Raw genomic sequence first — 17,321 nt, 5'->3', positions numbered from 1 at the left:
GAGAGAGAGAGATAGGTCAGACTGATATGACACGAAACACTGTGTGGGGAAAGCGTCTCGGATTGGCAGCAATACCCAAAGAACAAGTGGTTTTACTGGACAACTGTCACCTCAGTGTACTGGCAAGATACGCTATAACTAGACAAATATAACTTTTTGATGCTTCTGTTCATGTGTGAATATAATGTAGGTACACTCAGTGGCCAGTTTATTAGGTAGGTCACCCCATTCACGAAAATGGTTTGCTCCTACAGACAGTGAGTCACGTAGCCGTGGCTTGCTATATAAAGAAGGCAGACAGACATCAAGGCATTCAGTTACTGTTCGATTGAACGTTAGAATGGGCAAAATAGGTGACCTAAGCGACTGACCGTGGTATGATCGTCGGTGCCCCTTTGCCTCCAGAACAGCCTGAATTCATCAGGGCATGGATTCTACACAGTGTGGCTTTCAAAAGTTGCTCAATTGGTATCTAACGTGTGCCAGAAAAACATTCCCTATACCATTCCACCACTGCTAACTGATGTGAATTTAAATTCACATCAGGTTTTGTTTGTTATCACATGGAGAAGGTTGCATGCTCTGTGGGGTAGATCTTAAATCAGATAACTTCGTCAGGGAAGGAAACAGAAACTGTGTGAATCGTAATTCTGCAATAATGACCAAAGTAAGGATTTGGCGTAAGCAGCATGAGTCCATGGCCCCATCCTGCCTGGTGTCAACGATACAGGCTGGTGGAGGTGGTGTAATGGTATGACTAATGTTTCCCTGGCACAAGTTAGGTTCCTAGATACCAACTGCACAACGCTTGAACGCTACACCTTGTAGAATGCATGCCTGAAGAATTCAGTAAATGGGGGTCCGACCTGGTACTAGATGGGTGTACCTAATAAACTGGCTGGTTTTGTAGATCGAGAAGAGTAAGAGGACAAAGGAAGTGGGTGTCATAGAAATACAACATTATGTTAATCACATTACTTTTATATTACAATGTATTCCTATATTAGTACATTCACACTGTTTTTCTTAGAGGCAACAGAATAGGGTTCTTTGAACTCTCATGTGTCTGTGTTAACGCTGACAGTAGATTTACCATGGCTTGGTGATAACCTAAAGACTGCATTCCATTCCATGATTAGTGTCTGTGTGCCTGTCTGTCGGTGCCAGGGGGACCCAATCTCCACTTTATTTATCCCATACGGCAGATGAATACTGGACTCCATCATTCTGAGGGAAGGGCTTAGAATCCTATGTTGGATTAGTATTTCTGCATAAACAAGCAGTAAATGAACTAGACATATATCTGTTGCATGAGAGCACAATGTACCTTTGTATAATTTCACGTATCTGTCTTCGTCACAAGGACTCAAGAAGACTATGTAGAGTTATAACTGAATCCTGTTTATTTGGGCTTTAACTCTACACTATTGGATGACCATTAACACTCTATTACTGCAGTAATTATTAATAAAGTTTGATGGTTTTGAAGAAATCAACAACAAAAAACATCTCCTTTGATTAGAATAATTACCACGACATGGGCTTCAAACATTTATTTTGAAAGCCAACAGGCTTTGTCGTGCAACCTTTATTTAGAGCGAGAATGTATACCTGGTCCCAGGGCAGGATGAGGGGTCCGCTGAAGATGAAGGTGAATCCCATGGTGAGGTGAGTGGCCCAGACCACCAGACCCAGCAGTCTCCTCCAGCGCTGGGTCAGGGTCTCTGTACACACCAGCACAAACACAGCCAGGAACACACACAGGCTGCAGCTCACCACACTGACAAATGCACAGTGCTCCTCCGCACTCTGAAACGGAAAGGGAGAACATAACGCACACTGAATCACAATCATGGAATTTACATTATACTCTACATTGAGATATACACACAGTCATAGACACGGACGTCATATCCATCTACACACAGCCATACAGACACACAATGCTCTACTCCTCCAATGAAAAGACAAGGATTAAAAAACAGGCTATAGTATACATTCTGTCTGAGGACAGGTTTTGAAGTGTTATATAGGTCAGGTACAATGATATGTCTAAACAACATTCACTCAACTTCCCTTCAACATCATTCAAGTCCCTTTATTATGCCTATGTACGGTCTAGTCATGAGAGCGGCCCATATCTAATTCTGCATCGTGGCTTATTCAGGCTTATTGCACATCTGTCTCTGCGTCATGTCCTGTTGCTAGAGGCCACAGCATCTTCCTGATTGAATTACACTGAGAGGGAAGAGGAAGGCTCAGATATAGATTTCTGGTGTGTGTGTGTGCGCATATACACCTGCGTCAACTTGCGTGCATGCCAGTTAGCGAGAAAGCAAGAGAGCGAGAGAAAGAGAGAATGGGAAAGAGTTAGATGCCAAGGAGAGCGGGAATGACTGTGTAAAGGTCCCTGAGCAGAAGGCCATCTCGGCATTGTATTTTGAGCATGCTGGTTTCCATGGTAGCGGAAGTGAAGGCCTTTACTAGCACATTTAACTACGGCCCCACCCACTAAATCGACCTATAGGAGACTTGTTCATTTCCTATTCTCATTTATTTTCAGATGGAAGGAAGTAGTGAAAGTCTATACGAGTGTAGAGAATATAGAGATATTGTTATCCACGTCGGCACCAACGATATTAGGATGAAACAATCAGAGGTCACCAAGCGCAACATAGCTTCAGCTTGTAAATCAGCTAGAAAGATGTGTCGGCATCGAGTAATTGTCTCTGGCCCCCTCCCAGTTAGGGGGAGTGATGAGCTTTACAGCAGAGTCTCACAACTCAATCGCTGTTAGCCAGCCTGCCAGCTTAGTGGAGTCTACCACTAGCACAGTCAGTGTAGTCAGCTCAGCTATCCCCATTGAGACCGTGTCTGTGCCTCGACCTAGGTTGGGCAAAACTAAACATGGCATTGTTCGCCTTAGCAATCTCACTAGAATAAAGACCTCCTCCATTCCTGCCATTATTGAAAGAGATCGTGATACCTCACATCTCAAAATAGGGCTACTTAATGTTAGATCCCTCACTTAAAAGGCAGTTATAGTCAATGAACTTATCACTGATCATAATCTTGATGTGATTGGCCTGACTGAAACATGGCTTAAGCCTGATGAATTTACTGTGTTAAATGAGGCCTCACCCCCTGGTTACACTAGTGACCATATCCCCCGTGCATCCCGCAAAGGCGAGGTGTTGCTAACATTTACGATATCAAATTTCAATTTACCAAAAATAAAATGACGTTTCCTATCGGACCTTGTAGTCATAGCAGATAATATTCAAATTTTTGGTGATTTTAATATTCACATGGAAAAGTCCACAGACCCACTCCAAAAGGCTTTCGGAGCCATCATCAACTCAGTGGGTTTTGTCCAACATGTCTCTGGACCTACTCACTGTCACAGTCATACTCTGGACCTAGTTTTGTCCCATGGAATAAATGTTGTGGATCTTAATGTTTTTCCTCATAATCCTGGACTATCGGACCACCATTTTATTACGTTTGCAATCGCAAAACAAATAATCTGCTCAGACCCCAACCAAGGAGCAACAAAAGTCGTGCTATAAATTCTCAGACAACCCAAAGATTCCTTGATGCCCTTCCAGACTCCCTCTGCCTACCCAAGGACGTCAGAGGACAAAAATCAGTTAACCACCTAACTGAGGAACTCAATTTAACCTTGCGCAATACCCTAGATACAGTTGCACCCCTAAAAACTAAAAACATTTGTCATAAGAAACTAGCTCCCTGGTATACAAAAAATACCCGAGCTCTGAAGCAAGCTTCCAGAAAATTGGAACGGAAATGGCGCCACACCAAACTGGAAGTCTTCCGACTAGCTTGGAAAGACTGTACCGTGCTGTATCAAAGAGCCCTCACTGCTGCTCGATCATCCTATTTTTCCAACTTAATTGAGGAAAATAAGAACAATCCGAAATGTCTTTTTGATACTGTCGCAAAGCTAACTAAAAAGCAGCATTCCCCAAGAGAGGATGGCTTTCACTTCAGCAGTAATAAATTCATGAACTTCTTTGAGGAAAAGATCATGATCATTAGAAAGCAAATTACGGACTCCTCTTTAAATCTGCTTATTCCTCCAAAGCTCAGTTGTCCTGAGTCTGCACAACTCTGCCAGAACCTAGGATCAAGAGAGACACTCAAGTGTTTTAGTACTATATCTCTTGACACAATGATGAAAATAATCATGGCCTCTAAACCTTCAAGCTGCATACTGGACCCTATTCCAACTAAACTACTGAAAGAGCTGCTTCCTGTGCTTGGCCCTCCTATGTTGAAAATAATAAACGTCTCTCTATCCACAGGATGTGTAGCAAACTCATTAAAAGTGGCAGTAATAAAGCCTCTCTTGAAAAAACCAAACCTTGACCCAGAAAATATGAAAAACTATCAGCCTATATCGACACTTCAATTCCTCTCAAAAAAATCTGAAAAAGCTGTTGCACAGCAACTCACTACCTTCCTGAAGACAAACAATGTATACAAAACTCTTCAGTCTGGTTTTAGACCCCATCATAGCACTGAGACTGCACTTGTGAAGGTGGTAAATTACCTTTTAATGGCGTCAGACCGAGGCTCTGCATCTGTCCTCGTGCTCCGAGACCTTAGTGCTGCTTTTGATACCATCGATCACCACATTCTTTTGGAGAGATTGGAAACCAAAATTGGTCTACACGGACAAGTTCTGGCCTGGTTTAGATCTTATCTGTCGGAAAGATATCAGTTTGTCTCTGTGAATGGTTTGTCCTCTGACAAATCAACTGTAAATTTCGGTGTTCCTCAAGGTTGCGTTTTAGGACCACTATTGTTTTCACTATATATTTTACCTATTGGGGATGTCATTCGAAAACATAATGTTAACTTTCACTGCTATGCGGATGACACACAGCTGTACATTTCAATGAAACATGGTGAAGCCCAAATATTGCCCTCGCTAGAAGCCTGTGTTTCAGACATAAGGAAGTGGATGGCTGCAAACGTTCTACTTTTAAACTCGGACAAAACAGAGAGGCTTGTTCTAGGTCCCAAGAAACAAAGAGATCTTCTGTTGAATCTGACAATTAATCTTGATGGTTGTACAGTCGTCTCAAATAAAACTGTGAAGGACCTCGGCGTCACTCTGGACCCTGATCTCTCTTTTGACGAACATATCAAGACTGTTTCAAGGACAGCTTTTTTCCATCTACGTCACATTGCAAAAATCAGAAACTTTCTGTCCAAAAATTATTCCGAAAAATTAATGCTTTTGTTACGTCTAGGTGAGACTACTGCAATGCTCTACTTTCCGGCTACCCGGATAAAGCACTAAATAAACTTCCGTTAGTGCTAAATACGGCTGCTAGAATCCTGACCAGAACCCAAAAAATGTATCATATTACTCCAGTGCTAGCCTCCCTACACTGGCTTCCTGTTAAGGCAAGGGCTGATTTCAAGGTTTTACTGCTAACCTACAAAGCATTACATGGGCTTGCTCCTACCTATCTTTCCGATTTGGTCCTGCCGTACATACCTACACGTATGCTACGGTCACAAGACGCAGGCCTCCTAATTGTCCCTAGAATTTCTAAGCAAACAGCTGGAGGCAGGGCTTTCTCCTATCGAGCTCCATTTTTATGGAATGGTCTGCCTACCTATGTGAGAGACGCAGACTCGGTCTCAACCTTTAAGTCTTTACTGAAGACTCATCTCTTCAGTAGGTCCTATGATTGAGTGTAGTCTGGCCCAGTAGTGTGAAGGTGAACGGAAAGGCTCTGGAGCAACGAACCGCCCTTGCTGTCTCTGCCTGGCCGGTTCCCCTCTCTCCACTGGGATTCTCTGTCTCTAACCCTATTACAGGGGCTGAGTCACTGGTGCTCTTCCATGTTGTCCCTAGGAGGGGTGCGTCACTTGAGTGGGTTGAGTCGCTGACGGGATCTTCCTGTTTGGGTTGGCGCCCCCCCTGGGTTGTGCCGTGGCGGAGATCTTTGTGGGCTATACTCGGCCTTGTCTCAGGATGGTAAGTTGGTGGTTGAAGATATCCCTCTAGTGGTGTGGGGGCTGTGCTTTGGCAAACTGGGTGGGGTTATATCCTGCCTGTTTGGCCCTGTCCGGGGGTATCATCGGATGGGGCCACAGTGTCTCCTGACCCCTCCTGTCTCAGCCTCCAGTATTTATGCTGCAGTAGTTCATGTGTCGGGGGGCTAGGGTCAGTCTGTTATATCTGGAGTACTTCTCCTGTCTTATCCGGTGTCCTGTGTGAATTTAAGTATAATCTCTCTAATTCTCTCTTTTTCTCTCTCGGACCTGACCTGACCTGTTCACCAGACGTGCTACCTGTCCCAGACCTGCTGTTTCCAACTCTCTAGAGACAGCAGGAGCGGTAGAGATACTCTTAATGATAGGCTATGAAAAGCCAACTGACATTTACTCCTGAGGTGCTGACTTGCTGCACCCTCGACAACTACTGTGATTATTATTATTTGACCATGCTGGTCATTTATGAACATTTGAACATCTTGGCCATGTTCTGTTATGTTCTGCCACCCCTCATAGGCTGGTTCCTCTCTAGGTTCTGGCCTTTCTAGGGAGTTTTTCCTAGCCACTGTGCTTCTACACCTGCATTGCTTGCTGTTTGGGGTTTTAGGCTGAGTTTCTGTACAGCACTGAGATATCAGCTGATGTAAGAAGGGCTATATAAATACATTTGATTTGATTTGATATACAATTAGAGAACAGATTGCTTCTGATCTGATCTGTTCAGTCTCAGCCTGCCATAAGTGAATGTTTACGTCTGTTGGGCATTGAAATTCACATCAGGTTTTGTTTGGTATAAGATGGTGAAGATTGCATGCTCTGTGGTGTCGATCCTAAATCAGATCACTTCTTTAGGGAAGGAAACAAACCGTGCGAAACGTAATTCTGCAATAATGACCAAAGTAAACCCACAAGAACATACACTCTCTCTAGTGTCTGTTGGTGGGTTAAGTTAACTTATGTAAAATGAGGACCACTGTAAAAGCATCCTCTCCGTGCTCTCTTTGACTCTCTTACACTCTCTGTACACTTGTTAGAATCTAAAGGACTTTATTCACCTAAAAACAACAGGGCTCTCAATAGGCCCTTTGTTCAATCTGAGCCCAACTATCCTGTTGAAGTACCACTTAGAAATATATGTTGGAATGCCCTCCTCTCGCTCACTGGTGGGCTCATGGTCTCTAACAGGTAGTCTATCTATCCACAGTGGAGAGGGAAGTTATACAAGTTGAACACAGTGACTACAGTTGAAGTCGGAAGTTTACATACACCTTAGCCAAATACATTTAAACTCAGTTTTTCACAATTCCTGACATTTAATCCTAGTAAAAATTCCCTGTCTTAGGTCAGTTAGGATCACCAATTTATTTAAGAATGTGAAATGTCATAAAAATAGTAGAGAGAATTATTTATTTCAGCTTATATTTCTTTCATCACATTCCCAGTGGGTCAGAAGTTTACATACACTCAATGAGTATTTGGTAGCATTGCCTTTAAATTGTTTACCTTGGGTGAAACGTTTTGGGTAGCCTTCCACAAGCTTCCCACAATAAGTTGGGTGAATTATGGCCCATTCCTCCTGACAGAGCTGGTGTAACTGAGTCAGGTTTGTAGGCCTCCTTGCTCACACATGCTTTTTCAGTTCTGCCCACAAATTTTCTAATGGGATTGAGGTCAGGGCTTTGTGATGGCCACTCCAATACCTTGACTTTGTTGTCCTTAAGCCATTTTGCCACAACTTTGGAAGTATGCTTGGGGTCATTGTCCATTTATTTTGGTATTGCCCTCAGGTAGCCTGTTTCTGGTCTCAGGTTCAGGAATGGCTGAAAATGCATAGCATTGATCTAAAATTGACCCTAGAAATAGTACTGTTAGGATATCTGGAGAGACCGGATCAGTCAATTACTAATATACTAATAGTCTTAGTAAAAGTATTTATCTTCAACTCGCAATCTGTGGATTCTATTCGATTAGATAGATTGAAATTGTATGTTAAACATCACAGCATAGTTGAAAGATATGTGTTGCGTAGAAACCCGAAGTGGGTGGCCAGCAGAGATGGGATGGGCTGAGGGAAGCTGAGGGTTGGTATGTGGAATTGGAGACAAGTGGGAGTGGAGTTGCTGTGTGAGAGATAGAATGATGGTCAAAGATTATTTTTATTTTTTTAAATAGTCAAAATAAAACATCATAAAAAGTACATTTGAATGACACTAAGTGGCAGTGTTTTTACAACTAATGCCGGTTTGCCTGAGGGTGATGCTGTGCAGGTGTTTGTACACTTCTGTCTTTACCTTTTTTCTCTTTAGTTCATTCTCTTGGTTGTTGGTGCATTGGGGGGTTCTTGGGGGGTGGGGAATGGAATTAATTGTATTTTATTCCTGGGGGGGACTGTGGAAGGGGTCTCGAATGGTTGAGGGAGAGCTGTTGGGGAACTGTGGGGGGCGCTTGGAGGGTTCGGGTTCATGTTTTTTGGTTTGGTGGTAGATCGGTCAACATGCCCTTGAGCAGGGCATTGACCCTGGATGCTTCTGTGTATCGCTCTGAATGGAAATCTGTTGGATGACTGGTATGATGTAGTTATTGAGCGGCTTCACTGCAAGTATATTGTGTTTCGAAAATTCCTTAAATAATAAAAAACAATTAAAAAAAAAAAATATGCTTGAGGTCATTGTCCAGTTGGAAGACCCACTTGCGACCAAGCTTTAACTTCCTGACTGATGTCTTGAGATGTTGCTTCAATATATCCACAGAATTTTCCTCCCTCATGATGCCATCTATTATGTGAAGTGCACCAGCCCCCCCTGCGGCAAAGCACCCCCACAACATGATGCTGCCACCCCCATGCTTCACGGTTGGGATGGTGTTCTTCGGCTTGCAAGCTTCCCCCTTTTTCCTCCAAACATAACGATGGTCATTATGGCCAAACAGTTCTATTTTTGTTTATCAGACCAGAGGACATTTCTCCAAAAAGTACAATCTTTGTCCCCATGTGCAGTTGCAAACCGTAGTCTGGAGCAGTGGCTTCTTCCTTGCTGAGTGGCCTTTCAGGTTATGTTGAGGTCTTGGCTGATTTATTTTGATTTTCCCATGATGTCAAGCAAAGAGGCACTGAGTTTGAAGGTCAGCCTTGAATACATCCACAGGTACACCTCCAATTGACTGAAATTATGTCATAAGCTATCAGAAGCTTCTAAAGCCATGACATAATTTTCTGGAATTTTCCAAGCTGTTTAAAGGCACAGTCAACTTAGTGTATGTAAACTTCTGACCCACTGGAATTGTGATACAGTGAATTATAAGTGAAATAATCTGTCTGTAAACAATTGTTGGAAACATGACTTGTGTCATGCACAAGGTAGATGTTCTAACTGACTTGCCAAAACTATAGTTTGTTAACAAGACATTTGTGGAGTGGTTGAAAAACGAGTTTTAATGACTCCAACCTAAGTGTATGTAAACTTCCGACTTCAACTGTATATCACACTTATCCTCACAGGCCTGTGCACTTAACAATAGGCATTAGCCTACACATGCTAACTAACCTGCCACGAAAACATTAGTGGTGGGTTCTACGCCATTAAAAGGAACATAACATTCGACATCACAATTAGGATCTGGCAAAAAAAATACTTGAATCAGTTATAGAACCCATTGCCCTCTACGGTTGTGAGGTCTGGGGTATACTCACAAACCAAGAACTCCCAAAATGAGAAACACTAAATTGAGATTGCATGCATAATTTAGCAAAAACACAGCATAAAACACCAAATAATGCATGCAGGGCAGAATTCAGACAATATCCGCTAATTTTCAAAATCCAGAAAAGTGATGTTAAGTTCTACAACCACTTAAAAGGAAGCGATTCCCATACCTTCAATAACAAAGCAATCACCTGCAGAGAGATTAACCTAGAGAACAGTCTCCTCAGCAAGCTGGTCCTGGCGTTCTGTTCACAAACACAAACAGACCACACAGAGCCCCAGGACAGCAACACAATTAGACCCAACATAATCATGAGAAAACAAAAAGACAATTCCTTGACACATTGGAAAGAACTACCCAAAAAACTAAGCATACTGGAATGCTATTTGGCCCTAAACAGAGAGTACAGTGACAGAATACCTGAACACTGTGACTGACCCACAAGCAAGGAAATCAGCATAGCCTTGCTATTGAGAGGCCGCCGTAGGCATAAGCCTGTCTAGTCCTCAGGTATGTGCCCACAAAATGTGGAAACTGAGCTGCACTTCCTAACCTCTTGCCAAATGTATGACCATATTAGAGACACATATTTCCCTCAGATTACACAAACCCACAAAGAATTTGAAAACAAATCCAATTTTGATAAACTCCCATATCTATGACGTGAAATACCACAGTGTGTCAGCACAGCAGCAATATTTGTGATCTGTTTCCAAAAGAAAGGACAGTCAGGGAAGCAAACACCATTGTAAATACAAACCACACTGAACAAAACTATGAACGCAACATGTCAAATGTTGGTCCCATGTTTCATGAGCTGAAATAAAAGATCCCAGAAATGTTCCATACGCACAAAATGCATATTTCTCAAATTTTGTGCACAAATATGTTAACATCCCTGTTAGTGCGCATTTCTCCTTTGCCAAGACAATCCATCCACCTGACAGGTGTGGCATATCAAGAAGATGATTAAACAGAGTGATCATTACACATTACACACCATGTGCTGGAGACAATAAAAGGCCTCTCTAACATGTGCAATTTTGTCACAACACAACGCTGCAGATGTCTACATTTTGAGGGAGCGTGCAAGTGGCATCCTGACTGCAGGAATGTCCACCAAAGCTGTTACCACTGAATTTAATGTACATTTTTCTACCATAAGCCGCCTCTGTCATTTTTGAGAATTTGGCAGTACTTCCAACCGGCCTCACAACCGGAGACCACATGTAACCACGCCAGCCCAGGACCTCCACATCCAGCTTCTTCACCTGCGGGATTGTCTGAGACCAGCCACCCGAGACAGCTGATAAAACTGTGGGTTTACACAACTGAAGAATTTCTGCACAAACGGTCAGGAACAATCTCAGGGAAGCTCATCGGCGTGCTCGTCATCCTCACCAGGGTCTTGACCTGACTGCAATTCTGCGTCGCAACCGACTTCAGTGGGCAAATGCTCACCTTGGATGGCCACTGGCACACTGGAGAAATGTGCTCTTCATGGATGAATTCCAGTTGTTTCAACTGTACCGGGCAGATGGCAGACATCGTTGTGTGGGGGAGCGGTTTGCTGATGTCAACATTGTTAACAGAGTACCCCATGGTGACGGTACGGTGGGGTTATGGTATAGGCAGGTATAAGCTACGGACAACAAACCCAATTTAATTTTATCGATGGCAATTTGAATGCACAGAGATGCTATGACTAGATCCTGAGTCCCATTATCGTGCCATTCATCTGCCGCCATCACCTCATGTTTCAGCATGATAATGCAAAGCCCCATGTTGCAAGGATCTGTACACAATTCCTGGAAGCTGAAAATGTCCCAGCTCATCCATGGCCTGCATATTCACCAGACATGTCATCCATTGAGCATGTTTGGGTTTCTCTGGATCGACGTGTACGACAGCATGTTCCAGTTCCCGCCAATATCCATCAACTTTGCACAGCCATTGAAGGAGTGGGAAAACATTCCACAGGCCACAATCAACAGCCTGATCAACTCTACGCGAAGGAGATGTGTCGCGCTGCATGAGGCTGGTTTTCTGATCCACGTCCCTACTTTTTTTTTTATGGTATCAGTGACCAACAGATGCATATCTCTATTCCCAGTCATGTGAAATCCATAGATTAGGGCCTTATAAATTTATTTCAATTGACCGATTTCCTTATATGAACTGTAACTCAGAAAAATATTTCAACAAAAATATAAAACCAACATGCAACAATTTCAGTTTATATTGATCTGTCTATTTATTTTGCCTTTCGTACTTCAGCTATTTGCATACTTACAACACTGTACATAGCCAGCAATATAACATTTGAAATGTTAATTTCAGATTACTTAATTCACTTTTGTTTAATATCTATTCCACTTACTTTGGCAATGTAAACATGTTTCCAATGCCAATAAAGCCCCTTGAGAGAGAGACCAAGAGAAATCTGAGACTAGGAAGTGATGGAAGTCTCTCTCCATCCATATATCAGCGTGTCTGGGTTCTGAAAGCAGCACAATAACAGGAAAGTGAGGGCTCGTTTTCCTTTAGGAGGGAGCAGTAATGAGACTTGATGATGGACCTAGTTTGGCATCAACACCTGAACGAGAAAAGTGCTACAGTGCCTCAGGCCCTGCCAATGTCAGCAGTATGAGTGTGTCCCAAACGGCACCCTTTTACTTATACAGTGCACTACTTTTGACCAGAGCCCTAGTCAAAAGAAGTGCACTATATAGGGAATAGGGTGCCATTTTAAGACGCACCCACATCATCGTTCACTGGCCCTAACTGACTGAAGCCCTGTAAAACAACACATTTCACTGCACCTATTCCGTGTATGTGACAATAAAGTACTCACCTGTCAGTTTATTAGGTACACCACCCTGTTCACAAAAATGGATTGCTCCTACAGATAGTGGCTTGCTTGGATCGCTCCTACGTGGCCGTGGCATTACTATATAAAGCGGGCATCGAGGCATGTTCGATTGAACAGCTAGTGACCTATGCGACTGAGCGTGGTATGATCGGTGCCAGGCGCCCTCCTGGTCTTTTCACACATGACAGTGTCTAGGGTTTACTGAGAAGGGTGCGACAAACAAAAAAACTCCAGTCAGTCAGCAGTCCTGTGGGCGAAAACAGCTTGTTGATGAGAGAGGTCGAAGGAGAATGGCAAGAATCATGCAAGCTAACAGGCGGAACACAAACAGGCAAATAAATGGCATCCAACCCAGGACCGCCTCATCCGGCTTCTTCACCTGCGGGATCATCAGAGGGTGGGATGCTGAGGAGTATTTCTGTCGGTAATAAAGCCCTTTTGTGGGGAAAAACTAACTCTGGTTGGCTGGCCCTGGTTCCCAAGTGGGTGGGCCTGGCTCCCAAGTGGGTGGGCCTATGCCCTTCGAGGCCCTCTCATGGCTGCACCCCTGCCCAGTCATGTGAAATCCATAGATTAGGGTCTAATGAATATATTTAAATTTACTGATTTCCTTATATGAACTGCAACTCAGTAAAATCTTTGAAATTGTTTAATTTATATTTTTTAAATGTACTTCCTCCTCAGCTCAGAACTGCAATACCTCTAATAACACTCCTCTTTTATTACGGGAACCTACAGTACACTACCGTTCAAAAGTTTGGGGTCACTTAGAAATGTCCTTGTTTTCCATGAAAACATACAGTGGGGAGAACAAGTATTTGACACACTGCCGATTTTGCAGGTCTTCCTACTTAGGTCTGTAATTTTTATCATAGGTACACTTCAACTGTGAGAGACGGAATCTAAAAATCCAGAAAATCACATTGTATGATTTTTAAGTAATTCATTTGCATTTTATTGCATGACATAATTATTTGATACATCAGAAAAGCAGAACTTAATATTTGGTACAGAAACCTTTGTTTGCAATTACAGAGATCATACATTTCCTATTTGATTAATATTATTGTGTTTCTATCCCAAGAAAAACAAAAAACCCTCTGGGTTTCCGTTAGAATGGAATGGAAAATACGGCGCAGTACAACAAGCTAAAGAATCCATGGGGGTGCGGGCACGCGGGACACCAGGTTCAATTCCCTGACGGGGAGGAAGGGGTAGGCTTGTCCTTGTAAATAAGAATTTGTTCTTATTTTAAATAAGGGTTACACTAAGAGCATAACATTTCTACACCCTAATTGTATAATTGTAGTCTAACCAATAGCCAAACAGAGATTCAGTGAAAATAAAAAAACTCCTTGATTTATCAAAACCAGTCCCCATGCTTGTCTCAGAGCATGAAACGGTGCTAAAATAGTTGTAGGCTATTGCTTCAAATCCTATTGCTTCTAACTTCAATATGCTCTTTAAATAAGAACTACACCACTTTTAACAGCACATTACTCAACACTAGTGAGACTCATGTCGCCTACAGTATATCGAAAAATATGACGCGACTCTCTGCCAATAATTACATATAGAGGATTGGAGGATTCTAAATTAAAACCAAAAGCCGCCTCATGGGTCTCCTGGTGGCGGCCGGCACGGGTATTGAACCTGCATCTGTAGCAATGCATTTTGCACTGCAGGAGCCCCCATCCACAAAGTATCAAAATACAGAGGTGTTGGTAAAGGTATATTGTCTTGCCAATAGCCCATCATGGGCTATTATAATACTGTACATGATGTTCAGGTCAGGATAACCAAAATATGTAATTATTAAAAGACTATCAGAAAGAATCTTGGTACTTATGTCTTTTGATCTAAAGACATGAATGAGTGAGTCACTCAGCTTTATGTAGGTGCCGCTATATGACTGTGCCATGAACTTGATAATATATAACGATATTTTGGAGGTTATTTCGTTTTCAAAAAAACTAAAGTAAGTGATTGTAATCTGAATAAAAGGCCAAAATAATATTTGTAAAGGCCAAAACATTTATGTTTTTAGAGGGAGAGAAACGCTGGGCCAATTGTGCGCCGCCCATAAAGGCCAAAATATAGCCCTGCTAATAGCCATAATGGAGCTGTACAACGTGACTGTGTGTGTGTTTGAAAGAGTATTTTCCAGTAAGCAACTATTTGTTTTCCTTTAGACAACTTTGTTCCAATATTTTTGTAATTCAGTGATATTTATTCCCATAGTAATTAGTTATGGATCCATAACTAAATAAACATTGGCATTTTGAAAATAATATTTTTATCATTATTTTATTAACGAAAGCATAAAGATGCTGATGAAGAAAAACAGTACTGTACAGTATATGCTTTAACATTTGGATAATAAAACATTTAAAGCATTTTGAAGATATAAGCCACCTGCATTTGTTTATTAGGCTATAGCAGAACAGCAGAACGGTCCGGACGGCCCTTGCTGTGCCTGGTGAGCAGTTGGTCAAGTTCTGTTGTCAGAATAGGAATGGAAATGTCAGGGTGAACTCGCCAGGTATGTTGACTCTGCCTGTAGGAGGTGGAGTTCCAGAGCTCACAGGTGTGCCTGGCATCGATTGTGACTCCATCTCTTTCCTCACCCTCTTCAACGCGTCATTCTCCGCCTGTCTCTCCGCCAATGCCGCCTGGCTCTGGACCAATGCATCAGCTGTCGCCCGTATCTCTACCCTCCAATAATGTTTCTCTTTCTGCTGGTCTGCCTTCAATGACTCGATCTTGGTCTTCAAAGTTTGAATCTGATCCATGAGCACCTTCATCAGATGAGCAGAATGGTACCGCCCTGAGCCCCCATTGATTACAGTGGCCTAAGATAGAAACAGTAGATCAATTAAGAATTAAAAGTGACCAACACACAAATGCTGCGTACACATTTTAAGAATCTAGCAAAACTAACAGCTTTCTTGGCAACCATGCGTTTTTTCGGTGCAGCCCGTTGTCCAGCCCTTTGTCCAATGATGGTTGTCGGCATGTTTGTATGCGCTGTAAAAACACATTCACGTTTTTAGTACACAATATTTTTTTTATTTAACTGTTATTTAATTATCGATTTTATTACACAGTATGAGTACACATTGACAGGCTATATACATTTTTTGGGGGGAAAATGCACTGAAACCAAAATACCTTTAGTTTTGGTGATCCTCTCAGCTCCAGCTCATTTTCAAGTCCTCTCATGGTTAAGTCCTGGAACGGGTAGCACCATAGAAAGAAGCTGGCTTGATGAAAACAAGGTCCATTTCATCTGTTCTCTTTGGTCCCAATGTCATTTTTTGCAAGTAGGGGGATGTTCACACCTACAGTAGCCGGGCTATAAAGAGTCTATTTATTGTCCTGTTAAATCGGGCTACAAGTGTTTGAAAACCTGTTTTCAAAATGCCACCAGCTGTCCATCACTACTGTAAATAAAAACACAGCATCTTGTTTACATTCTTTATTGTAACCACAATGTTACAAATAAATTGTATCTACCTTTCCAATTACTTTTAGAGTTTGGGATTTACAAATGTGTGCTTTATATGTCATTTTTCGTTAAATCCACTTCGGATTAAAGTATAACTTTTGACTGACACCTTTAGTGAGAGGTCTAATGCTTTAATAATATCTGCCCTCCCAATTCATATCTAAGGGGTATTTTTCACGCCATTAGTCGTTACATTGTTTTAGTTTGAACGTGCAGACTTGCACTAAGAACAGTGGGAACGTTTCCCTAGTCAGCACCATTATTAGTTCAATGCCCCTTAAAGTGTTGCTCTGTGCTACCCAGAATGGCGGGGTGGGTGGCCCCCACCTTCCTCATGGGCTAGGTCTGTCTTCTGTGCGCTGCTCTGCAGGCCATCCCGTGCCCTTGCCCTCATGCCTTGAACCGCGCGCGCCCACCACTGTTTCAGTGGATACAGCTGGAGAACTGCAAGGCAATCCCATTGTGCGCCACTCGAGAGCCGTGACCAATATATATTGTCCCGCTAATAACAGGGTTAATAATATATCTGTGAGAATATCCAAAGGGGCTTTTATATAATTCTAAATGAATAATAAATCGGTTTGTTTAAAAAAATAACAATATTTTGGAGATGGTTTTGTTTTCAAATAACGTAAAATTAGTGAGAAAAAGGACAGTTTGTTATTTAGAATATTTTATTTCTGTTTTTCGAGGGAGAGAAACCAAAAACCTACAGTCATCTCATGGGTCTCCCAGTCGAGGGTGGCACGGGTATTGAACCAGCATCTGTAGCAACACAGCTTGCTCTGCTACGCAGTGTCTTAGACCATTACACCAATCAGACGCTGTACCTCATGCCTGGTCGGGAGTGGGCTACAGTACTACAGTAAGACCAAAATAATCCTAACAAAATAAAATAATAAAAACCTTAGTGTAACAACAGTTTTAGTAAGTAATACTGAAGTCGTGCACAATTATCAGTTTCTATTTAGGTTTATGTCGCCCATTCCTTGTCAGTTAGAGACACAGTAGGACCCCAAAACATAATCAGTGCTTGCGCTGGTCTGGAGTAATGAAGTAGTGACGCAAGGTACCGTACTAAACCTCAAACTACCTCCAAGTCCCGCAGCATAATCGCAAAACCTTTAGTGGAGCAAGCACTGTATGTAGATATTCCATTAAAAATCAGCTGTTTCCAGCTACAATAGTTATTTACAACATTAA

General features: G+C 42.3%; 1 protein-coding gene across 5 annotated transcripts in view; it reads right to left on the bottom strand.

Moving 5' to 3' along the window:
* The window catches only part of LOC139562977 (adenylate cyclase type 2-like), an 85,236-nt gene that overhangs the window by 34,642 nt on the left and 33,273 nt on the right, over positions 1 to 17,321 (bottom strand). For all 5 annotated transcript variants that reach the window (XM_071381197.1, XM_071381200.1, XM_071381199.1 and 2 more), the window contains one exon: positions 1,612 to 1,809. In XM_071381197.1, coding sequence (XP_071237298.1) covers positions 1,612 to 1,809 — 198 coding nt within the window. The remainder of the gene's footprint in view (positions 1 to 1,611; positions 1,810 to 17,321) is intronic.

Source organism: Salvelinus alpinus, chromosome 33, assembly GCF_045679555.1.
Source record: "Salvelinus alpinus chromosome 33, SLU_Salpinus.1, whole genome shotgun sequence".
Classification (NCBI taxonomy): Eukaryota; Metazoa; Chordata; class Actinopteri; order Salmoniformes; family Salmonidae; genus Salvelinus; species Salvelinus alpinus.
This window is presented reverse-complemented; position numbering and strand designations above follow the sequence as displayed.